The sequence below is a fragment of the Oncorhynchus tshawytscha genome, linkage group LG22 (assembly GCF_018296145.1).
Source record: "Oncorhynchus tshawytscha isolate Ot180627B linkage group LG22, Otsh_v2.0, whole genome shotgun sequence".
Lineage (NCBI taxonomy): Eukaryota > Metazoa > Chordata > Actinopteri > Salmoniformes > Salmonidae > Oncorhynchus > Oncorhynchus tshawytscha.
The window spans coordinates 23,014,145-23,039,351 of record NC_056450.1 but is presented as its reverse complement, the minus strand read 5'-3'; the positions used below and the strand labels follow the sequence as shown (position 1 = coordinate 23,039,351).

The 25,207-nt window shown below is 42.2% G+C and overlaps 1 protein-coding gene across 2 annotated transcripts in view; it reads right to left on the bottom strand.

The window, feature by feature from the left end:
* Positions 1–2,384: 2,384 nt before the first annotated feature.
* The window catches only part of LOC112222102 (inosine-5'-monophosphate dehydrogenase 2), a 29,733-nt gene continuing 6,910 nt past the window's right edge, over positions 2,385–25,207 (bottom strand). The window contains exons 4-15 of one of the 2 annotated variants that reach the window (XM_024384715.2): positions 20,084–20,158; positions 19,455–19,661; positions 19,205–19,292; positions 18,898–19,097; positions 18,710–18,800; positions 18,497–18,592; positions 17,772–17,843; positions 15,885–16,028; positions 15,306–15,450; positions 5,410–5,553; positions 5,214–5,297; positions 2,385–4,946 (exon numbers count right to left, since the gene is read on the bottom strand). In XM_024384715.2, coding sequence (XP_024240483.1) covers positions 4,925–4,946; positions 5,214–5,297; positions 5,410–5,553; positions 15,306–15,450; positions 15,885–16,028; positions 17,772–17,843; positions 18,497–18,592; positions 18,710–18,800; positions 18,898–19,097; positions 19,205–19,292; positions 19,455–19,661; positions 20,084–20,158 — 1,368 coding nt within the window. In that variant the 3' untranslated portion in view covers positions 2,385–4,924. The remainder of the gene's footprint in view (positions 4,947–5,213; positions 5,298–5,409; positions 5,554–15,305; positions 15,451–15,884; positions 16,029–17,771; positions 17,844–18,496; positions 18,593–18,709; positions 18,801–18,897; positions 19,098–19,204; positions 19,293–19,454; positions 19,662–20,083; positions 20,159–25,207) is intronic. The other variant, XM_024384716.2, reaches the window with a different exon arrangement.

The window sequence follows — 25,207 nt, the reverse complement described above, 5'->3', positions numbered from 1 at the left end:
TCCACTGTACTCCCATCCTACAATACCCTTGTCTGTACATTATGCCCTGAATCTACTCTACCACGCCCAGAAATCTGCTCCTTTTATTCTGTCCCCAACATTTGTTGATTTCTGTAACCGTAAAAGCCTTGGTTTCATGCATGCTAACATCAGAAGCCTCCTCCCTAAGTTTGTTTTATTCACTGCTTTAGCACACTCTGCCAACCCTGATGTCCTAGCCGTGTCTGAATCCTGGCTTAGGAAGGCCACCAAAAATTCTGAAATTTCCATCCCCAACTATAACATTTTCCACCAAGAGAACTGCCAAAGGGGGTGGAGTTGCAATCTACTGCAGAGATCGGCATCATTCTTTGCTTTTTTCAGAGTTAGTAGAAAGGCCTCTTTAGTCCTAAGTTTTCATAACTGACCTTAATTGCCTACCGTCTGTAAGCTGTTAGTGTCTTAACAACCGTTCCACAGGTGCATGTTCATTAATTGTTTATGGTTCATTGAACAAGCATGGGAAACAGTGTTTAAACCCTTTACAATGAAGATCTGTTTAGTTATTTGGATTTTTACTTAATATCTTTGAAAGACAGGGTCCTGAAAAATTGGCGTTTCATTTTTTGCTGAGTTCATATACACATTCACACACTGTATATACAGTACCAGTCAAAGTTTGGACACACCTACTCAATGGGTTTTTCTTTATTTTTTACATTGTAGAATAATAGTGAAAACATCAACCTATGAAATAACACATGGAATCATGTAGAAACCAAGTGTTAAACAAATCAAAATATGTAATTTGAGATTCTTCAAAGTAGCCACCCTTTGCCTCGAAGAAAGCTTTGCACACCCTCAGCTTCATGAGGTAGTCACCTGGAATGCATTTCAATTAACAGGTGTGCCTTGTTAAAACTAATTTGTGGAGTTTCTTTCCTTCTTAATACATTTAAGCCAATCAGTTGTGTTCTGACAAGGTAGGGGTGGTATACAGAAGATAGCCCTATTTGGTAAAATACCAAGTCCATATTATGTCACGAACAGCTCAAATAAGCAAAGACAAACGACAGTCCATCATTACTTTAAGACATTAAGGTCAGTCAATCCGGAAAATGACAAGAACTTTGAATGTTTCTTCAAGTGCAGTCGCAATTTGATGTCAATTGTAAAATCCACTTCAAATCAGTGTAGACGAAGGGGAGAAGACATGTTAAAGGATTTTTAAGCCTTGAGACATGGATTGTGTATGTGTGCCATTCAGAGGGTGAATGGGCCAGACAAAAGATTTAAGTGCCTTTGAACAGGGTACTGGTTTGAGTGTGTCAGGAACTGCAATGCCGCTAGGTTTTTCCACGTTCAACAGTTTCCCGTGTGTATCAAGAATGGTCCACCACCCAAAGGCCATCAAGCCAACTTTACACAACTCTAGGAAGCATTGGAGTCCACTTGGACCAGCATCCCAGCGGAACGCTTGACAACTTGTAGAGTCCATGTCCTAACGAAGTGAGGCTCTTCTGAAGGCAAAAAGGGGTGCAACTCAATTTTTAAAGTGTTCCTTATGTTTTGTCCAGGGACAGGTCGAAAAGCTTTAAACATTTATGGCAATGTAACTAGCTAACTTGCTGTTGCTAGCTAATTTGTTCTGGGATATAAACATTGGGTTGTTATTTTACCTGAAATGCACAAGGTCCTCTACTCCAACTAATCCACAAATAAAACGGTCAACAGAGTTCGTTTCTAGTAATCTCTCCTCCTTCAGGCTTCTTCTTCGGACTTTATATGGCGGTTGGCAACCAACTTTAAAGTGCATTACCACAACCGACTGGATTGTAGACCTCAGTTCATCTTTCAATCACCCACGTGGGTACATGCTCATAAAAAACAATGAGGAGATGGGAGAGGCAGGACTTGCAGTGTGTCGAGCATCACAAATAGAACCAAGTTCTATTTTAGCGCCTGACTACGCAGACACTCACGAGCAGTGTGGGTGCAATGATTGAATAACGTGTGCCTTTATTTTGCAGCGCACGCAACGCATCTGGTCAGCATGTATCAATTAAGCACACCTGCTCCCCATCATTACACACACCTGGACTTCATCACCTTGATTACCTCCCTTTATTTACCCCTCAGTAGCCTCAGTCATCAGCAGTAATGGTTTGTTTTCATGTTCAGTATAGATCCCCTGTTATGTTAATTTGCCTGTCATTGTTAATAAACTCACCTTCTGCATCTGCGTCTACGTGACACTTATGTAAGTCTTGGTTCCAATAGTTTATATTTTTCAGCCACATTATACACAGAAAATAAATATTAAAATTATAAATACGCATATATTTGAACCCAAATGTGTTTACAATCTCTCTACACTTAATAAATTACCACAATAACAAAAAAAGCTTGTTGAAAATGTTAACTTTTTTTTATTTGACTTATTCAAAGTCAGTTCATTTCAGAAGGACATGGGAGGCATCTGATTACACAAAAACACTCCATCACAGTACTGACAGACAGACATGCTCTTTCTGGGAGAGCAGAGCATGTCTGTCTGTGTCAGGGAAGACTGATGGTTAAGGTCATTTATGTTTGTGTTAGTGCTGAGCGATTAACTGTAATGTCGTTTATTTGATTTAAACCATTAGTTTTTTTGTGAGAGCCCAACACGCCGTTTCTATGGAAATAAATCAAATCATTCACGAGAGAAATCAAGTCAAGAACTATGTGGAACGCTGTGCAGAAGGGTGTTGTAGTTTTCATTAAGCAAATATTCAACATAGTTTAGTGCAGAAAATTGGTATTTAACTATAATGATCATAATCCATTGCGCCTGTTCTTTCTGGCTTGGACAGAGATGGATAAACTTACGCCTGCTACGTTAAGTTAGATACGCAGAGACTGGATGAAAAAGGAATGTACACAACATGAGTGGTGTCTATTCATGGATGCCAAGGGAAGCTAGGCTTCCCCCAAAAATGGAAAAATATAAAAATCTGTTTAGTTTTCCTTAAATTTGCAAGAGGCTCTCTGTCTCTATAGCCCGTCTATCGGATGCTGTCTGGTCAAAAAGAGTATGATATTGTTGCCACCCGTAGCATTGAATGCAAGGGAAGCCAGCAAGCATTTGCCCTCCCCAATATAAAATATTAGCCAATCAGCATTAATCTAAACTGTGAATGGTCCTTGCGCACCAAAAAAAAAGGGTCAAGGGAAGCCAGTTTGGATTTGGCTTCACACCACATCAAGCCAAACGTCATTGGCAGAAAAAAACTTGAATTGTTGTGTTGTCCTCCGGTGGTTAGTCATCTAAAACAGCCATGGATGGCAATAGGGATTTGGACTTGTGATTTTACTTAATTCTCTGTCTGGCCAATTTAAAAAAAATCTAACTAGGCAAGTCAGTTAAAAACATTCTTATTTGATTATAACGGTGATTCTGATCCAACCATGAATTAATATATTGTGCCCCTGGCCTGATGTTAACTAGCTGGCTCATTGTTGACCATGAAAGGAAGTTAGGCTAGCGAGCAAGCATTTTAGCCAGTTAGCCTTGGACAGCAAAAACTACAAATATGTACTGTATATGACAGAGTCATAGACTGTTTCGGCAACATGAGAGGATGGAATTGGCGTTTCTATACAAGTTAAGCGAGTCCACGTTTTTCAACTTGCAAGCACGCCGCACACACAGAAATCAGTACCATGGACAGCCACATCATATTTAGCTCATGTTGATTGGACTAAATAGTTTTTGGTATCTTTTAGTTGTCACTGTATTAGACTAAGCAGAGGTGATTTGATTATGTTGAAATGGTGCTGGAATAGTGGAGTCTCCTGTTTTCTTTGCGACTTGCAGTTGGTAACTCTCTGGTGTTCTAAATCGATAGTTGTTTAGTTGTCTGAAAATATCGCTAACATTAACGTGCTTGATTATGCGGAAGGTCATGTAACTGTTTGTTAAATGCAATATGCTTTGTGGACTCCACCAGACAGATGTTGCTCTCTGGTTTTGTGACGAAACAAAGGTGTGGTTGAATTTAATTATGCCACTGTCTTCTTATTGTCTTGGCATTTAGGCCTATATATCACGGTGTCAAGGTATGTGAACTAACAGGTTATAGAGCAAACAATGCAATTATCACAACATATAGGTTATAATTTGGATTTTCTTTCCCTGGCTGGCTTGGCTTCCCCAGTGATTTTACCCATATACCGCTACTGCACAACAACGAGAGAGAGACATTTTGGGAAAGTATGCCTCATCTACTTTGAATAACTAGTCAAATGATTACATCAGACAGCTCTGCAGCATGCTTAGTCCAGTTAGCTAAATAGGATAAGTAATACATGATGACTTTAAGGAATGAAAAATAAAGTTATCAAATAAAAAGTAAGTAATATACACAACTGAAATATTATTTCATAGTAATTTCCTGTTTTTCTTTTGATGTCAACCGAATGTGGACCTGAAAGAGACCATGGAGTATTTTTAGTTTGGCAATTGAATGTTCACTATTTTTGGCTTTGGAATTTCCATTAAAAAGCTATAAAATCATTTTAATGTCATTATTTCATAATGCATTTAATGTTTAAAAAAATAATCGAAACCGATTTATTTTTTCATAATCGATCCGAAACTACCTTCAAAAAGAACTAATCGCCCAGCACTTGTGTGAGTGTGTAATAATTGTGGATGCTAATATTTTTCCTATTTCACACATGTACACGTGTGAATTAGAAACACATTTTTGCATATCCCAACTCCCTGAGATACACTAGGAGAGTGGGGTCACGGCCAGGATCTGCAACTATCAACCGCGACCCTGGAGAAATTAGTGTTAAGTGCCTTGCTCAAAGGCACAGACAGATTTGGGGTTGGCAAGTAGTTGTTTGTGCGTATGCTTGAGGAACAAGTCTGCAGCCCACTACTGTGTTCTCTTCCTTAGAACAGGCGCTTCTCATAACTGTGAGAGAGAGAGGTTTAACAGATTAATGGATCACATTACAAATTACCAACATGTTGCATCTGGCCGTGATCAGATACTGTAGAGACATATAGGCAGGTTGAAGTGAGATAGTTTTGAAAGGGGAACCATTCTAAATCTAGGGGCTTGTATGTGGTACATGGAACTGAGATGTTCAGAAGATAATATATTGTAATGTTAGCCTCTGTGACAGCGCTGCACTATGGGCAAGCCAATACTGCCAAGCTAGAGCACATCAGTAAGTACCTGTGCAGGCTGTGGACTCCTCCCTCCATCTGGGCCGATGTCGTCCTCTTCTCAAACTTCAGATCCCCAGAATACATCATGGCTCTGCAGGGGGAAGAAAAATTGTGTTACACAGAGCCCCAAGCTTACACACACAGCCTTCGAACAGATGGTGTTATCAAAGTAGGCTCACTCTGATTTACATTCAAATGTGTACCTGAGCTGGGTGAGGCTCTTGGATCCGATGTCTTGACAGGAGTGCTGGATCCCAGCCAGCAGGTAGGGAATAAACTTATGTATGGAGCCCTTGTCCTGGACTGCCCCCGACACACCCTGGGCCACCTTAATCTTGTCACACTCACTGGAGAGAAGGAGGAGGAGATGGGTAAGCTACGGGGCCTTCAGAAAGTATTCATACCCCTTGACTTATTCCACATTTTGTTGTGTTACAGCCTGATTTCAAAATATACCCAATAATGAAAGTGAAAAAATGTGTATTGAAAATAAAATACAGAAATATCTCATTTACATAAGTATTCACAGCCCTGAGTTAATACTTTGAAGAAGCACCTTTGGCAACGATTACAACCATCAGTCTTTCTGGGTAAGTCTCTAAGAGCTTTCCACACCTGGATTGTGCAACATTTTCCCATTTTTCTTTTCAAACTTCTTCAAGCTCTGTTAAATTGGTTGTTAATCATTGCACGAATATTAATTTTCAAAGAGTCTGCTGCCTCAGTTTGTATGATGCCAATTTGCATATACTCCAGAATGTTATGAATAGTGATCAGATGAATTGCAATTAATTGCAAAGTCCCTCTGCCATGCAAATGAACTGAATCGCCCCAAAACATTTCCACTGCATTTCAGCCCTGCCACAAAAGGACCAGCTGACATCATGTCAGTGATTCTCTAGTTATCACAGGTGTGAGTGCTGCTGTGCGTTTTGTTGCCAAGCTTACTTTGCTACCTGACAACTTTACGGTTTTTACTTTTTAAGTTACCGTTTATGTTTTTCCCCTCACTCAACTTTCTTTCAACTTTTTCACTCCGGACATTTTATCTGGACATGAGTCGTCAGGACTTCCAACAGCCGAAGCTAAGTAGTAACATTAACATGATGCCTTCTAATTGCAGTCACTGTACTCATAATATACAGGAGAACGAGCGCCTTACGGCGAGGATAGCTGTGCTGCAAGCCGAGCTTCAGGCGCAATCGTTAGGCAAGGGTAATTTCAGTGTAGGAAAGGATGAAACGGCGTCTGTGCCACCAGTAAGTACAGATAGTAACGTTAGTATAAATCCCCCCACACGGTCCCCGCAGCTGGACAACTTTCTCACGGCTTCTGGAGGGAAATGCTGTAGGAATGCTCAACCGGTGTCGCTCATTCAGCCGACAAACATTCAACCGGTTCTCCCATTAAGCAGCGAGTCAGAGTCAGAGGCCTAGCCTTCTCTGGTCTCTACTCCTCCTGTTACGGGGTCTGAGACGCCGAAGCCTCCCACAATTAGCTCTGACAAATTGAAAACCCTAGACTCCATTACCTGCAGTATTAGACTTAAAACAAATCATCCAGCGATCATACACTGTTTACCAGGGGGCAGGGCTACCGACGTTAAGGCTAATCTGAAGATGGTGCTGGCTAAAACTGGCGAGTGTAGAGTATAGAGATATTGTTATCCACGTCGGCACCAACAATGTTAGGATGAAACAGTCAGAGGGCACCAAGCGCAACATAGCTTCAGCGTGTAAATCCGCTAGAAAGATGTGTCTGCATTGAGTAATTGTCTCTGGCCCCTCCCAGTTAGGGGGAGTGATGAGCTCTACAGCAGAGTCTCACAACTCAATCGCTGGTTAAACTGTTTTCTGCCCCTCCCAAAAGATACAATTTGTAGATAATTGGCCCTCTTTCTGGGACTCACCCACAAACAGGACCAAGCCTGGCCTGTTGAGGAGTGACAGACTCCATCCTAGCTGGAGGGGTGCTCTCATCTTATCTACGAACATAGACAGCTTAGTGGAGTCTGCCACTAGCACAGTCAGTGTAGTCAGCTCAGCTATCCCCATTGAGACCGTGTCTGTGCCTCGACCTAGGTTGAGCAAAACTAAACATGGCGGCGTTCGCCTTAGCAATCTCACTAGAATAAAGACCTCCTCCATTCCCTACCATTATTGAAAGAGATCATGATACCTCACATCTCAAAATAGGGCTACTAAATGTTATATCCCTCACGTCAAAGGCAGTTAGTCAATTAACTAATCACTGATCATAATCTTGATGTGATTGGCCTGACTGAAACATGACTTAAGCCTGATGAATTTACTGTGTTAAATGAGGCCTCACCTCCTGGTTACACTAGTGACCATATCCCCTGTGCGTCCCGCAAAGGCGGAGGTGTTGCTAACATTTACGATAGCAAATTTCAATTTACAAAAAAAAAAAGACGTTTTTGTCTTTGGAGCTTCTAGTCATGAAATCTATGCAGCCTGCACAATCACTTTTTATAGCTACTGTTTACAGGCCTCCTGGGCCATATACAGCGTTCCTCACTGAGTTCCCCGAATTCCTAATCGGACCTTGTAGTCATAGCAGATAATATTCACATGGAAAACTCTACAGACCCACTCCAAAAGGCTTTCGGAGCCATCATCGACTCAGTGGGTTTTGTCCAGCATGTCTCTGGACCTACTCACTGCCACAGTCATACTCTGGACCTAGTTTTGTCCCATGGAATAAATGTTGTGGATCTTAATGTTTTTCCTCATAATCCTGGACTATCGGACCACCATGTTATTACGTTTGCAATCGCAACAAATAATCTGCTCAGACCCCAACCAAGGAGCATCAAACATCGTGCTATAAATTCTCAGACAACCCAAAGATTCCTTCCAGACTCCCTCTGCCTACCCAAGGACGTCAGAGGACAATAATCCGTTAACCACCTAACTGAGGAACTCAATTTAACCTTGCACAATACCCTAGATGCAGTTGCACCCCTAAAAACTAAAAACATTTGTCATAAGAATTGATCTCCCTGGTATACAGAAAATACCTGAGCTCTGAAGCAAGCTTCCAGAAAATTGGAACTGAAATGGCGCCACACCAAACTGGAAGTCTCGAAGAGCCCTCACTGCTGCTCGATCATCCTATTTTTCCAACTTAATTGAGGAAAATAAAAACTATCCTAAATTTATTTTTGATACTGTTGCAAAGCTAACTAAAAAGCAGCATTCCCCAAGAGAGGATCGCTTTCACTTCCGCAGTAATAAATTCCTGAACTTCTTTGAGGAAAAGATCACAATCATTAGAAAGCAAATTACAGACTCCTCTTTAAATCTGTGTATTCTTTCAAAGCTCATTTGTCCTGAGTCTGCACAACTCTGCCAGGACCTAGGGTCAAGGGAGACACTCAAGTGTTTTAGTACTATCTCTTGACACAGTGATGAAAATAATCATGGACTCTAAACCTTCAAGCTGCATACTGGACCCAATTCCAACTAAACTACTGAAAGAGCTGCTTCCTGTGCTTGGCCCCTCCTATGTTGAACATAATAAACGTCTCTCTATCCACCGGATGTGTACCAAACTCACTAAAAGTGGCAGTAATAAAGCCTCTCTTGAAAAAGCCAAACCTTCACCCAGAAAATATAAACTATCGGCCTATATCAAATCTTCCATTCCTCTCTAAAACTTTAGAAAAAGCTGCAACTCACTGCCTTCCGGAAGACAAACAATGTATACAAAATGCTTCAGTCTGGTTTTAGACCCTATCATACCACTGAGACTGCACTTGTGAAGGTGGTAAATGACCTTTTAATGGCCTCAGACCGAGGCTCTGCATCTGTCCTCGTGCTCCTAGACCTTAGTGCTGCTTTTGATACCATCGATCACCACATTCTTTTGGAGAGATTGGAAACCCAAATTGGTCTACACGGACAAGTTCTGGCCTGGTTTAGATCATATCTGTCCGAAAGATATCAGTTTGTCTCTGTGAATGGTTTGTCCTCTGAGAAATCAACTGTAAATTTCGGTGTTCCTCAAGGTTCCGTTTTAGAACCACGATTGTTTTCACGATATATTTTACCTCTTGGGGATGTTATTCGAAAACATAATGTTAACTTTCACAGCTATGGGGATGACAGTACATTTCAATGAAACATGGTGAAGCCCCAAAATTGCCCTCGCTAGAAGCCTGTGTTTCAGACATAAGGAAGTGGATGGCTGCAAACGTTCTACTTTTAAACTCGGACAAAACAGAGACGCTTGTTCTAGGTTCCAAGAAACAAAGAGATCTTCTGTTGAATCTGACAATTAATCTTAATGGTTGTACAGTCGTCTCAAATAAAACTGTGAAGGACCTCGGCGTTACTCTGGACCCTGATCTCTCTTTTGACGAACATATCAAGACTGTTTCAAGGACAGATTTTTTCCATCTACGTAACATTGCAAAAATCAGAAACTTTCTGTCCAAAAATGATGCAGAAAAATTAATCCATGCTTTTGTTACTTCTAGGTTAGACTACTGCAATTCTCTACTTTCCGGCTACCCGGATAAAGCACTAAATAAACTTCAGTTAGTGCTAAATACGGCTGCTAGAATCCTGACTAGAACCAAAAAATATGATCATATTACTCCACTGCTAGCCTCCCTACACTGGCTTCCTGTTAAGGCAAGGGCTGATTTCAAGGTTTTACTGCGAACCTACAAAGCATTACATGGGCTTGCTCCTACCTATCTCTCTGATTTGGTCCTGCCGTACATACCTACACATACGCTACGGTCACAAGACGCAGGCCTCCTAATTGTCCCTAGAATTTCTAAGCAAACAGCTGGAGGCAGGGCTTTCTCCTATAGAGCTCCATTTTTATGGAACGGTCTGCCTACCCATGTGAGAGATGCAGACTCGGTCTCAACCTTTAAGTCTTTACTGAAGACTCATCTCTTCAGTAGGTCATATAATTGAGTGTAGTCTGGCCCAGGAGTGTGAAGGTGAACGGAAAGGCTCTGGAGCAACGAACCACCCTTGCTGTCTCTGCCTGGCTGGTTCCCCTCTTTCCACTGGTATTCTCTGCCTCTAACCCTATTGCAGGGGCTGAGTCACTGGCTTATTGGTGCTCTTTCATGCCATCCCTAGGAGGGGTGCGTCACTTGAGTGGGTTGAGTCACTGATGTGATCTTCCTGTTTGGGTTGGCGCCCCCCTTTGGGTTGTGCCGTGGCGGAGATCTTTGTGGGCTAAACTCGGCCTGGTCTCAGGATGGTAAGTTGGTGGATGAAGCTATCCCTCTAGTGGTGTGGGGGCTGTGCTTTGGCAAAGTGGGTGGGGTTATATCCTTCCTGTTTGGCCCTGTCCGGGGGTATCATCGGATGGGGCCACAGTGTCTCCTGACTCCGCCTGTCTCAGCCTCCAGTATTTATGCTGCAGTAGTTTGTGTCGGGGGGCTAGGGTCAGTTTGTTATATCTGGAGTACTTCTCCTGTCTTATCCGGTGTCCTGTGTGAATTTAAGTATGCTCTCTCTAATTCTCTCTCTCGGAGGACCTGAGCTCTAGGACCATGCCTCATGATGGCATGGTCCTGGCATGATGACTCCTTGCTGTCCCCAGTCCACCTGGCCATGCTGCTGCTCCAGTTTCAACTGTTCTGCCTGCGGCTATGGAACCCTGACTTGTTCACCGGACCAGCTGTTTTCAACTCTCTAGAGACAGCAGGAGCGGTAGAGATACTCTCAATGATCGGCTGTGAAAAGCCAACTGACATTTACTCCTGAGGTGCTGACTTGTTGCACCCTCGACAACTACTGTGATTATTATTATTTGACCATGCTGGTCATTTATGAACATTTGAACATCTTGGCCATGTTCTGTTAGAATCTCCATCCGGCACAGCCAGAAGAGGACACCCCTCATAGCCTCGTTCCTCTAGGTTTTGGCCTTTCTAGGGAGTTTTTCCTAGCCACCATGCTTCTACACATGCATTGCTTGCTGTTTGGGGTTTTAGGCTGGGTTTCTGTACAGCACTTTGATATCAGCTGATGTAATAACGGGCTATATAAATAAATTTGATTTTGATTTGACGAAGACAAGGCTGGAGATCACACTGTCATGCTGATTGAGTTCAAATAACAGATTGGAAGCTTCAAAAGGAGGGTGGTGCTTGGAATCATTGTTCTTCCTCTGTCAATCATGGTTACCTGCAAGGAAACACGTGCCGTCATCATTGCTTTGCACAAAAAGGGCTTCACAGGCAAGGATATTGCTGCCAGTAAGATTGCACCTAAATCAACCATTTATCGGATCATCAAGAACTTCGAGAGCGGTTTAATTGTTGTGAAGAAGGCTTCAGGGCGCCAACGAAAGTCCTGCAATCGCCAGGACCGTCTCCTAAAGTTGATTCAGCTGCGGGATCGGGGCACCACTAGTACAGAGCTTGCTCAGGAATGGCAGCAGGCATGTGTGAGTGCATTTGCACGCACAGTGAGGCGAAGACTTTTGGAGGATGGCCTGGTGTCAAGAAGGGCAGCAAAGAAGCCACTTCTCTCCAGGAAAAACATCAGGGACAGACTGATATTCTGCAAAAGGTACAGGGATTGGACTGCTGAGGATTGGGATAAAGTCATTTCCTCTGATGAATCCCCTTTCCGATTGTTTGGGGCATCCGGAAAAGACGAGGTGAGCGCTACCATCAGTCCTGTGTCATGCCAACAGTAAAGCATCCTGAGACCATTCATGTGTGGGGTTGCTTCACAGCCAAGGGGGTCGGCTCACTCACAATTTCTCCTAAGAACACAGCCACGAATAAAGAATGGTACCAACACATCCTCAGAGAGCAACTTCTCCAAACCATCCAGGAACAGTTTGGTGACAAACAATGCCCTTTCCAGCATGATGGAGCACCTTGCCATAAGGCAAAAGTGATAACTAAGTAGCTCGGGGAATAAAACAATATTTGATCCCAAAACAATATTTTGGGTCCATGGGCAGGAAACTCCCCAGACCTTAATCCCATTGAGAACTTGTGGTCAATCCTCAAGAGGCGGGTGGACAAACATAAACCCACAAATTCTGACAAACTCCAAGCATTGATTATGCAAGAATGGGCTGCTATCAGTCAGGATGTGGCCCAGAAGTTAATTGACAGCATGACAGGGCGGATTGCAGGGGTCTTGGAAAAAAAAGGGTCAACACTGCAAATATTGACTCTTTGCATCAACTTCATGTAATTGTCAATAAAAGCCTTTGACACTTATTAAATGCTTGTAATTATACTTCAGTATTCCATAGTAACATCTGACAAAAAATATCAAAAGACACTGAAGCAGCAGACTTGGTGAAAATTAATATTTGTGTAATTCTCAACTTTTGGCCATGACTGTAGACCTTACAGTGAAATGGTACTTACAATCCATAACCAACAGTGCAATTTAAGTAAAAAAATAGGTATTAGGTAAAGAAATACAAAATAAAAAACAGTAAAATGACAGTGAAAATAACAGTAGCGATGCTATATACAGGTGGTACCGGCAGAGTCAATGTGCGGGGGCGCCGGTTAGTAGGGCTAATTGAGGTAATATGTACATGTAGGTATAGTTAAAGTGACTATGCATAGATAAGATAATAAACAGAGAGAAGCAGCGTAAAAGAGGGGGGAACAGACTGACGACGACACACACTGCAAATAGTCTGGGTAGCCATTTGATTACCTGTTCAGGACTCTTTTGGCTTGGGGGTAGAAGCCTTTTGGTCCTAAACTTGGCGCTCCGGTACCCCTTGCCATGCGGTAGCAGAGAGAACAGTCTATGACTGGGGTGGGTGGGGTCTTTGACTGCCTGGTATAGAGGTCCTGGATGGCTGGAAGCTTTGCCCCAGTGATGTACTGGGCCGTACGCACTACCCTCTGTAGTGCCTTGCGGTCGGAGGTCGAGCAGTTGCAGCTGTAGAACCTTTTGAGGATCTCAGGACCCATGCCAAATCTTTTCAATCTCATGAGGGGGAATAGGTTTTGTCATGCCCTCTTCACAACTGTCTTGGTGTGTTTGGATCATTCTAGTTTGTTTTGGACACCAAGAAACTTGAAGCTCTCAACCTGCTCCACTACAGCCCCATCGATGAGAATGAGGGCGTGCTTGGTTGTCCTTTTTATGTAGTCCACAATCATCTTCTTTGTCTTAAAGGAGAGATCTCATTTGCCTCTCCTTTGTCCTGATGAAAGGTGAATTAATCTTCCAGTGTCTGTTGGAAAGCAGACTGAACCAGGTTTTTCTCTAGGATTTTGCCTGTGCTTGGCTCCATTCCGTTAATTTTTCAGCCCAAAAATTGCCCCAGTCCTTAACGATTACAAGCATACCCATGACATGATGCAGACACCACTATGCTTGAAAATATGGAGTGTGGCACTCAGTGATGTATTGGATTTGCCCCAAACATAACACTTTGTATTCAGGACAAAAAGGTAATTGATTTGCCACATTTTTTTGCAGTTTTACTTTAGTGCCTTGTTGCAAACAGGAAGCATGTTTTGGAATATGTTTTATTATTTACAGGCTTCTTTTCACTCTGTCAGTTCTGTTAGTATTGTGGAGTAACTAATGTTGTTGATCCATCCTCAGTTTTCTCCCATCACAGCCATTACACTCTAACTGTTAAAAGTCACTATTGGCCTCATGGTGAAATCCCTAGAGAGGTTCCTCTCCGGTAACTGAGTTAGGAAGGACACCTTTATCTTTGTAGTGACTGGGTGTATTGATACACCATCCAATGTGTAATTAATAACTTCACCATGCGCAAAGGGATATTCAATATCTGATTTTATTTTTATCTACCAAAAGGTGCCCTTCTTTGCGAGGTGTTGGAAAACTTCCCTGGTCTTTGTGGTTGAATCTGTGTTTCAAATTCACTGCTTGACTGAGGGACCTTACAGATAATTGTATGTGTGGGGTAGAGATGAGGTAGTCATTAAAAAATCATGTTAAACACCATCATTGCATAGTGAGTCCATGCAAATGATTGTGACTTGTTAAGCACATTTTTACTCCTGAACTTACTTAGGATTGCCATAACAGAGGTTGAATACGTATTGACTCAAGACATTTCAGCTTAATTAATTTTTTAATGACATTATGGGGTTATTGTGTGTAGGCCAGTGACCAAAAAAACTCAATTTAATCTATTTTAAATTCAGGCTGTAACACAACAAAATGTGGAAAAAGTCAAGGGGTGTGAATACTTTCTGAAAGGCACTTGAATATATGTTGTTTGTCTTGATTGACTGCTTGCTTCAAAGCCAGTTACCCCTGTGTCGTATTCATTGATTATTGCACACTGTAGCAAAACGTTTTGCAACGGGAAACAAAAACAAGCATTCAGGTAGTGTCTTTTATTTCACTTTGTGCCTAATGAATACAACCCTGGAGACAATAAATGTGTATTAGTATCAGGTGTTGGAACCGGTTCAGGGAACAGAACTGAAAACCGTAAAATAACAAACATTTTTTGAGGAACAGAAGCAAGAACGAAAGTGATCTATACTGTTCCGGAACTGAACCGTTATTTTAAAAGCATGGGAACCCTTATTTTATGTTCCGGGCATTTTTTCCCATTCCCACAACAACAAAAACGCAACAAAGCGCCTATGCAAAACCCTCACTTTGTCACTCAAATTCCAGTGTCGGCCTGCCTGCCAGCTGAACATCTTTGCCAGTGTGTGTGTGCAGGCTACCTGCCCGTCCTCCTCCCTCAGAAGCATAGTCTACAGTAGATATTGACGTCACAAGCTAGTTTTGGTCTAGCTCGCAAACTCTAGGCGGCATTATGCGTAATGTAATGGGACTGAGAGTCATGGTCAAGAGCTAGCTCTGGTCCAACGTTAGTTAAGCCAACTCTCTGAAGTTCAAAGACATTCAAAGTTCCTTCATAGATTCTGCTCCTCCGTAGGTATAATTCTGTGGGCCTAATTCAGCATGACATCACAACCCAGCGCTTCATAAACAGTTACTTTTTTTTGGTTCGAACCGGTTCAGAACTATATTTTGTTGGTCGGAATGAACAAATGATGGTTCTGTTCAGAATGAAACGATTGGCAAATGATTATATTAGTATTACTGCGCCTGAGTACCTGAAGTATCTGGTCTGGGAGCCCAGGTTCTTGTCCATGGCATCCAGTGAGCCCATGCCCCTGTACTTCTTCAGCCTGATGCCATCAGAGAAGAAGTATTCACCTGGAGCCTCACTGGTGGCAGCCAGGAGAGAGCCCATCATCACTGGAGAGACCGAGGGGAGATAACCGTTAGATCATGTGAGTGTTAGCACTTCATCCACTGCTAATGGAATGTGTGTATGCTTGTGGTGTGTCTTTTGTAAAAGCCTTTCTCTGAGTGTGTACTTTAGACCCCTCAACTCAACTCTGGACCTTGAAGCCAATGCCACTTCTTGTTTTCATTGTTCCCCTTTAAATCAGGGACTGATTTAGACCTGGGACACCAGGCAGGTGCAATTAATTATCAGGTAGAACAGAAAACCAGCAGGCTCCAGACCTCGTAGGGTAAGAGTTGAATACCAGGTCTAAATCAGTCCCTGATTAAAGGGGAAAAATGAAAACAAGCAGTGGAACTGGCTTCAAGGTCCAGAGTTGAGTTTGAAAGGACTATAATGAGAGTTTGTGTGTGTATGGATATTTAATTTAAGCCCGACTCACCTGTAGATGCCCCCAGTGCCAGGGCTTTGGCAATGTGCCCCACAGTCTGGATGCCCCCGTCGGCAACAACTGGCACCCCGAATCGACGGGCGTACTCCGACACCTTGTACACGGCGGTGGCCTGGGGACGCCCGCATGCCAACACTGAGAAAACAGGGGAAGGAGGACAAAGAACACAAGTTGAATATCCAGCCAAGCCTGCACATGTAGACCAGGATTTCCCAAACTCAGTCCTGGGGCCCACGGTTTGGTTTTATGCCCTAGCACTACACAGCTGATTCAAATCATCAACGGTTAATGAGATGGTCATTTCAATCAGCTGTGTAGTGCTAGGGCATAAAACCAAAACATGCACCCAGGGGGCCCCAGGACCAAGTCTGGGAGCCCCTGCTGTAGGCCACCTATCAGAGACAGACTAGTGATTCTCACACACAGCAGATAGTCCGTCCTGGAATGTATTTGATGTAATTTCCTGGTTTATGAAGTTAAGTCAGCATTAATTCATATTTTTGTTGATTTGCTGTAGATTAAACATGGTTTTGGCTTGCTTAAGTGGACTATATTTTAAAGAATGATATTTTATCATGTGTTTACCTGATAAATCAAATCATTATCAAACTGATGGTGGGGCATGATGGGGCATGACAGGATTTCCAATTTGCAAACATAGACAACCGCACACTATAAAACATTATACAAAGTTGATGTTTATTTGGGAAAATAACATTCATAAAATGAAAAGAGAAAAGAAATCGAGTAAGTCTTAGGTGTTTTGAGTGGAGTTTGTTTCGTATGCAGGCTTTGTCCAACACTACATTTGAGAAGTAGATTGCTATAATTTCCTCCTAAACGTGTTGTGTAACAGTTTCAATGAATCCTGTTGTGAGCAATCAGTTTCAGAGAAATGTTTGATGAACTCTAAAATGAGTTCATTAGAATGTCAGAAGCCAACATCAAAGAAGTCGATAAAGTGGAACATTATTTTAGATTCATGTCCACTTCTTTTTCTGTGATTATTATGCATAAGCTTTGGAACAGCCTAACTGTTACAGGTATTTAATATATGAAATAATTACCTAAAAAAATACTCAATATCCAGACTTGCACTACCAGAAAGTTTTTGCAGTCGTGCATATTGCAGTCGCGCTCTTAAAATAATGATATTATTATGATCGAACACATTGTAAATCATATGTTAAGTCAATGACATATGTAAATGAGGTGTTAGAAACAATGACATAGGTAACTTAATTAAATGCGTTACAACAGCCAGTTTAATTCGGCGCTAAGGGCTCCCTCCCAACCCCTATACCTGGTCATAGGTTGGTGTACAACCAACAGGGTAAATGCAGTTAAAAACAACTCATGGGGGAAAAAGACTAGGTTGTTTTTTTCTTAACAGTGACAACGACCTTTTACAGTAAATTGACAGATGCAGAATGATGAAAATATCTTTCATCTGTAGTAGGCCTATTGATATTGCTAAAGAAGTTACAACTTGTTTCAGATGAGGGATAGTGAATGGCCTAACTGACAGACATCATCATGACTGAGACTGTCCATCACATGCCTGTGCACTGCATTTAAGGATGCATCTCAAGTCCACTACTAAAACATACTTCATCATATGCATCCAAAATGTAGCGCATGTGTCGTAATGAGGGCATGTCGAGACAAGATAGGTGTGATGTCACACACTGTGATTGACAGATTAGTCAAGGACAAAAGGACAACCATCCAAAAACCCAAGGCCAGCTTGAATACTACTTGTACTGATGCAGAGCCGTTAGCAACCGATGCAGAGAGGCTGTGAAGGCGGGTGGGCGGGCACAGTGTGGTAGTAGAGCCAATGAGAGAGAGCCCTGCGTAGGGGGGTGGGGGACTTACTGCAGTATCCCGTAACAGTAGTTGGGGTTTTGGGGCTGTGGAGCTTTATACCAGGAGGAACACTGAGAGGCGCTAGAGACATACATTACAGGCAGTGTGAAACCAAGAGAGGAGAAAAAGAGGAGAAGAGAGGAGAAAAGAGAGGAGAGGTCCACACAATGAAACAAAGGTGATGAGAAAGAGAGGGATACAGAGAGAAAGAAAGAAGCGATAGATAGAAAGACAATAAGAAACACAAAACAGATCATGAAAGATTGAGAGAATAGCATGATGGAGAGAGAAGGGGAGGATGAGACAGAGAAACATAAAATAGAGGGTAGGAACGATGAACAAGAAGAAAGTTGTGCGTGCTTTCTGAGGACCTGCCCCTTAAATCGATTGTTTGTCCGTTTTCAACGTTTTGCTCTGAAGTGGTTTGAGGATGTTGCATATGCTGCATTAATTCAGCAGGTGCTCTTACTCTGTTTAATTGCATGTATTAGAATGTAGCATAGCAGCACAATTTGATTCTGAAAAACCATTCAGCATTCTCTACAGCCAGTAGAGAGAAAAAAAAACTAGGACAAACACTTATGGATGGGACTCTTTGTACAGACTTCTACACTTGGCTAAGGGGCGATTTCAGTCGTTAGTGGGAAGGTGGTCAGATTGGAGACTCCCGATTGGGTTAGAGCTGTGGGTGGATGTAAGGGAGGGGAGCTAGGAAGGCCATTGGTGGGACTTACCTTCCTGTGTGATACAGATGGAGCCACTGCCCATGCCCACGCGCAGGCCGTCCACCCCGGCATCGATCAGGTTCTTGGCCTGGGCTGCAGTTACCACTGAGACAAGCAGGGGGAGACAGACCAACAATGCCAAGGGTGGTACATGGTGGAACCATTAAATGAGGGCAACTCTGAGAATGCAGCATTTCTGTATGTGTGTGTCCCAACACTCACCATTGCCTCCAATGACCTGAAGCTGTGGGTATTTCTCTTTGATGTACTTAATCATGTCGATTTGGAAGATCGAGTTCCCTTGAGAGGAGTCCTTAAAGAACGAGATCAACATTAAAGAACAGATTGAAGAAGAGAAAGTATCTATATGAGAAGAACAAATAGACGGGGTAGGAGAACCAGTGACCCACCAGTACGACCACGTCTACTCCGCTCTGCACCAGCAGGTCCAGTCTGTACTTGTCATCGTTGTGCGTGCCGATGGCTGCCCCACACAGCAACTGTTTGCGGGAGTCTTTAGCGGCCAGGGGAAAGTCCCTGTTCTTCTTCAGATCTGTCCTGGCGATGATGGACACCAGGCAGCCCTCCTCGTTCACTATGGGCAGCTTACCTACACAGAGATGGACACCATTTAGAATGGGGAAATCTAATCACGAGGCACATAAATTGGACATGTATAGGACTGTCCTTCCCTTTTCTCAGGTCCCGCCTCCTCACCTTTCTTACTCCTCTGCAGAATCTCATTGGCCTCTTTCAGTGTCACTCCAGCTGGAGCAATGACAAGGTCCTCCAGCTTTGTCATCACCTGTAGCGGGGAAGGAAAGGAGAAAACAAAGGAAGATGAGCATTTACCTTTGGACGACAGTTAGAGTGGTAGGGAAGTAAACTAAATGCATATACACTGATTTAAAAATACTAACTCGAAGACCAAATAACATTCAACCATGATGTGTTAAGCCACACCCACCTCACTGAGAGGCAGGATGTGCTCCTCCTCCTTCAGGAAGTCAATGTCACGCGAGGAGATGATGCCAACGAGGTGGCCCCCCATGTGGCCGTTGTCTGTGATGGGGATGCCGCAGAAGCCGTGGCGTGCCTTGGCCTGGAACACGTCAGCCACACGGTCTGTAGGACTCATCACTACCGGGTCTGTGATGAAACCCTGCTCGTACCGCTGGGAGAGAGAGGGAAGGAGGCAGGCAGGAGAAGGAGGGAGATGAGGGGGAAAAGAGGGAGGGCAGGGTGGAGGAGGTGGAGAGAGAGGAATGAGGTAGCAGGAAGGATAATATAAATTGAGGGAAGAGGAAAAAAGTGAACAGGGAGAGGAGCGAGAGGGTAAGGATATCTATTACACTCTGCAAACCTACAGGGTATTGAAAAAGCAAGCCAGACAGAGCATGAGAATATAAAGAAAAAGATTGCCTGGCGGGAACACTACAGTGAAACGGTAGCAACTAGGTTGGCAGGAAGATCAAACCGAGAGCAGACGATAGGATGAGTAACAGAGACAAACATACAGACACACACATGTAACAGAAAACAAAGATGAAAGGAGATGGGAGTGAAAAAGAGAGAGCATGGCATAGGGGTCATTACCTTGACCTTGCGGACCTCGTTGGCCTGGAACTCTGGAGTGCAATTGTGGTGGATGAAGCCTATTCCTCCTGTGAGCTGAAAGAAGGGACATCATATTTTTATGTGTGTGTGCACACGTGTAAGAATGTGTGTGAGAGAGAGAGAATGTGTGTCCTCAGACATTAACCCGAACTGAAGTTGCCTGTAAGGATTTATCCAGAACAAACTTTTCCAAGACTCGAGGAAATTCTGGCCTTTGTTTTACGATGAAGATTGTGATGTTTCCTCTGACGTTTGCCTCTGGGGGGGTTCACAACTATCTTAGGTTACTATTTTAAGTGAAACAGATATGTGCAGCTGTTGTAGTCACTTCAAGTTACCCTGGCCTGGGAGAAAGTATAGGTTGTTTTCCAATAGCTGATGATATTTACATCATCAGAGGTTTTATAGGGTTGTGGCTTGTGGTCTCATGTGACCATGTGATTGGTCATTCACAACAAAGCGGTTTTTAATTCCTTTTTATAAAAAAAAAAAATTGGGGCTTAATATTGCAGAAAGATTGTTGCTTGCTTCAATGTAATTGTCTGTATCATTTCCAATCCCCCATATATTTTTGGGGTAAAAATATATATATCCATATACATCCATACAGAAGTCGAAATCTCAATTTTTGGTCAGTTAGGGTCACCACTTTATTTTAAGAATGTGAAATGTCAGAATAATAATAGATTTATTTCAGCTTTTATTTATTTCATCACATTCCCAGTAGGTCAGAAGTTTACATACGCTCGATTAGTATTTGGTAGCATTGCCTTTAAATTGTTTAACTTGGGTCAAATGTTTCGGGTAGCCTGCCACAAGCTTCCCACAATAAGTTGGGTGAATTTTGGTCCATACCTCCATGCTGTTGTAACTGAGTCAGGTTTGTAGGCCTCCTTGCTCGCACACACTTTTTCAGTTCTGCCCACAAATGTTCTATAGGATTGAGGTCAGGGCTTTGTGATGGCCACTCCAATACCTTGACTTTGTCTTTAAGCCATTTTGCCACAGCTTTGTAAGTATGCTTTGGGTCATTGTCCATTTGGAAGACCCATTTGCGACCAAGCTTTAACTTCCTGACTGATGTCTTGAGGTTGCTTCAATATATCCACATAATTTTCTTTCCTCATGATGCCATCTATTTTGTGAAGTGTACCAGTCCCTCCTGTAGCAAAGCACGCCCACAACATGATGCTGCCACCCCTGTGCTTCACGGTTGGGATGGTGTTCTTCGGCTTAAAAGCCTCCCCCCTTTTCAAAACATAACAATGGTCATTATGACCAAACAGTTCTATTTTTGTTTCATCAGACCAGAGGACATTTCTCCAAAAAGTACAATCTTTGTCCCCATGTGTAGTTGCAAAACGTAGTCTGGCTTTTTATGGTGGTTTTGGAGCAGTGGCTTCTTCCTTGCTGGGCGGCCTTTCCGGTTATGTCGATATAAGACTCGTTTTACTGTGGATATAGATACTTTTGTACCGGTTTCCTCCAGCATCTTCACAAGGTCCTTTGCTGTTGTTCTGTGATTGATTTGCACTTTTCGCACCAAAGTACGTTCATCTCTAGGAGACAGTACGTGTCTCCTTCCTGAGCGGTATGACGGCTGCATGGTCCCATGGTGTTTATACTTGCGTACTATTGTTTGTACAGATAAACGTGGTACCTTCAGGCGTTTGGAAACATCTACAATGTTTTTTCTGAGGTCTTGGCTGATTTCTTTTAATTTTCCCATGATGTCAAGCAAAGAGGTACGGAGTTTGAAGGTAGGCCTTGAAATACATCCACAGCTACACCTCCACTTGACTCAAATTATGTCAATCAGCCTATCGGAAGCTTCTAAAGCCATGACATAATTTTCTTGAATTTTCCAAGCTGTTTAAAGGCAAAGTCAACTTAGTGTATGTAAACTTCTGACCCACTGGAACTGTGATACAGTGAATTATAAGTGAAATATTCTGTCTATAAACAATTGTTGGAAGAATGTATTGTGTCATGCACAAAGTAGATGTCCTAACCGACTTGCCAAAACTATAGTTTGTTAACAAGAAATTTGTGGAGTGGTTGAAAAATAAGTTAATGACTCCAACCAAAGGGTATGTAAACTTCTGACTTCAACTGTACACACATACCCATATATTTTCACACATATGCATACAAACATTCCTACATACAGTGGGGCAAAAAAGTATTTAGTCAGCCACCAAGTTCTCCCACTTAAAAAGATGAGGCCTGTAATTTTCATCATAGGTACACTATGACAGACAAAATGAGAAAAAAAATCCAGAAAATCACATTGTAGGATTTTTAATGAATTTATTTGCAAATTATGGTGGAAACTAATTATTTGGTCAATAACAAAAATGTATCTCAATACTTTGTTATATACCCTTTGTTGGCAATGACAGAGGTCAAACGTTTTCTGTAAGTCTTCACAAGGTTCACACACACTGTTGCTGGTATTTTGGCCCCTCCATGCAGATCTCCTTTAGAGCAGTGATGTTTTGGGGCTGTTGCTGGGCAACACGGACTTTCAACTCCCTCCAAAGATTTTCTATGGGGTTGAGATCTGGAGACTGGCTAGGCCACTCCAAGACCTTGAAATGCTTTTTACGAAGCCACTCCCCTTTGTTGCCCCGGGCGGTGTGTTTGGGATCATTGTCATGCTGAAAGACCCAGCCACGTTTCATCTTCAATGCCCTTGCTGATGGAAGGTTTTCACTCAAAATCTCACGATACATGGCCCCATTCATTCTATCCTTTACATGGATCAGTCGTCCTGGTCCCTTTGCAGAAAAACAGCCCCAAAGCATGATGTTTCCACCCCCATGCTTCACAGTAGGTATAGTGTTCTTTGGATGCAACCCAGCATTGTTTGTCCTCCAAACACGACGATTTGAATTTTTAACCAAAAAGTTATATTTTGGTTTCATCTGACCATATGACATTCTCCCAATCTTCTTCTGGATCATCCAAATGCTCTCTAGCAAACTTCAGACGGGCCTGGACATGTACTGGCTTAAGCAGGGGGACACGTCTGGCACTGCAGGATTTGAGTCCCTGGCGGCGTAGTGTGTTACTGATGGTAGGCTTAGTTACTTTGGTCCCAGCTCTCTGCAGGTCATTCACTAGGTCCCCCCATGTGGTTCTGGGATTTTTGCTCACCGTTCTTGTGATCATTTTGACCCCACGGGGTGAGATCTTGCGTGGAGCCCCAGATTGAGGGAGATTATCAGTGGTCTTGTATGTCTTCCATTTCCTAATAATTGCTCCCACAGTTGATTTCTTCAAACCAAGCTGCTTACCTATTGCAGATTCAGTCTTCCCAGCCTGGTGCAGGTCTACAATTTTGTTTCTGGTGTCCTTTGACAGCTCTTTGGTCTTGGCCATAGTGGAGTTTGGAGTGTGACTGTTTGAGGTTGTGGACAGGTGTCTTTTATACTGATAACAAGTTCAAACAGGTGCCATTAATACAGGTAACGAGTGGAGGACAGAGGAGCCTCTTAAAGAAGAAGTTACAGGTCTGTGAGAGCCAGAAATCTTGCTTGTTTGTAGGTGACCAAATACTTATTTTCCACCATAATTTGCAAATAAATTCATTAAAAATCCTACAATGTGATTTTCTGGATTTTGTTTTCTCATTTTGTCTGTCATAGTTGAAGTTTACCAATGATGGAAATTACAGGCCTCTCATCTTTTTAAGTGGGAGAACTTGCACAATTGGTGGCTGACTAAATACTTTTTTGCCCCACTGTATATACATACTTTTTTTTAGAATATACCTTTATTATTCCCTGCAAACCCTAACACCCTTCCCTAAATTGGAGTAAACTAATAAACAATAACACTTTGGCCTCTACCTTCAGTTTATACATATTATACACATTTTACAGACACAATCTATTTTACAATAGTCATATTTTGTTTGTTTTTAGTTCTTCCTCGGTCTGATGTCCATCCAGTTTGATTTCTATTTGTAACTGTGCAATTTCACAACATTTCTGATCCTATAAACATTTTACAGACCCGTATGTTTTACATTTGTTGTCTTGTTATTAGTCCCACCCCTCAGCTCCATTCAACCCCTCCCATCTATCTCTCAACACCATCCATTTTCCAAATATTTTTCAACTGTGCTGTGATGCCTCACAAAAGTACTGAACCTTTCTATTCTCATAGCTTCTACAGACTGTAAATTAAATATTAACATTTTTGCTAAAATAATTATATTATTGATTGACTATGACTTAGTTCTAGGCAAATGTTGCAATTCTTCAGCCATTCCTGGACCTGTGACCAAAAATTAGGTACATATGGACAGTACAAAAATAAATGATCTAATGACTGCCTCCTTACAGCAAAATCTGCAGAGCTGGGAAGATTGTATCCCCCATATATATAACATTCTATTGGTTACAAGAATTTTATTTAATAATTTAAATTGAAAAATTTGAAGTTTTGAATCGGGCATTGTTTTGCGTTTCAATTCATAAACCAGTTGCCTTGGAATGGGTACATCGAAAATCTCTTCCCAATTACTTTTCAATTTATATATGGCACAGCTAGAGAACCCGTTTGGATTTAAGTATAACTTTTGTATGACTGATGCCTTTAGTGATAGATCTAATGCTTTAATATTGAATAATTTCTCCCCTTCCGAATTCATATTCGTTATATAAATAGGACCTTTTCATTTTGTCTGGCTTGCCATTCCAAATAAAAATGGAATATTTTTTGTTTATATCATTTAAAAAAGCAGGTCACTAGGTGTAGGCAAAACCATAAGCAAATAGGTAAACTGTGATATGACTAAAGAATTAATCAGGGTGATTTTTCCACAAATAGACAGGTATTTTCCTTTCCGTGGTAGCAAGATCTTATCTATTTTTGCTAACTTTCTATAAAAAAATTGAGTGAGCTAATTTCTTTATTTCGAGATTTGTATACTGAGTATGTCCACATCTACGTCAGACCATTTTATTGGTAAACTACACGGTAATGTAAAAGTTGCATTTTTAGTGATCCAATACGTAATATCATAATTTGGATTTAGTCCAGAGAGGTTAGCAAAAGTATCTAGATCTGCTATGAGGCTGTGGAGGGATTCTA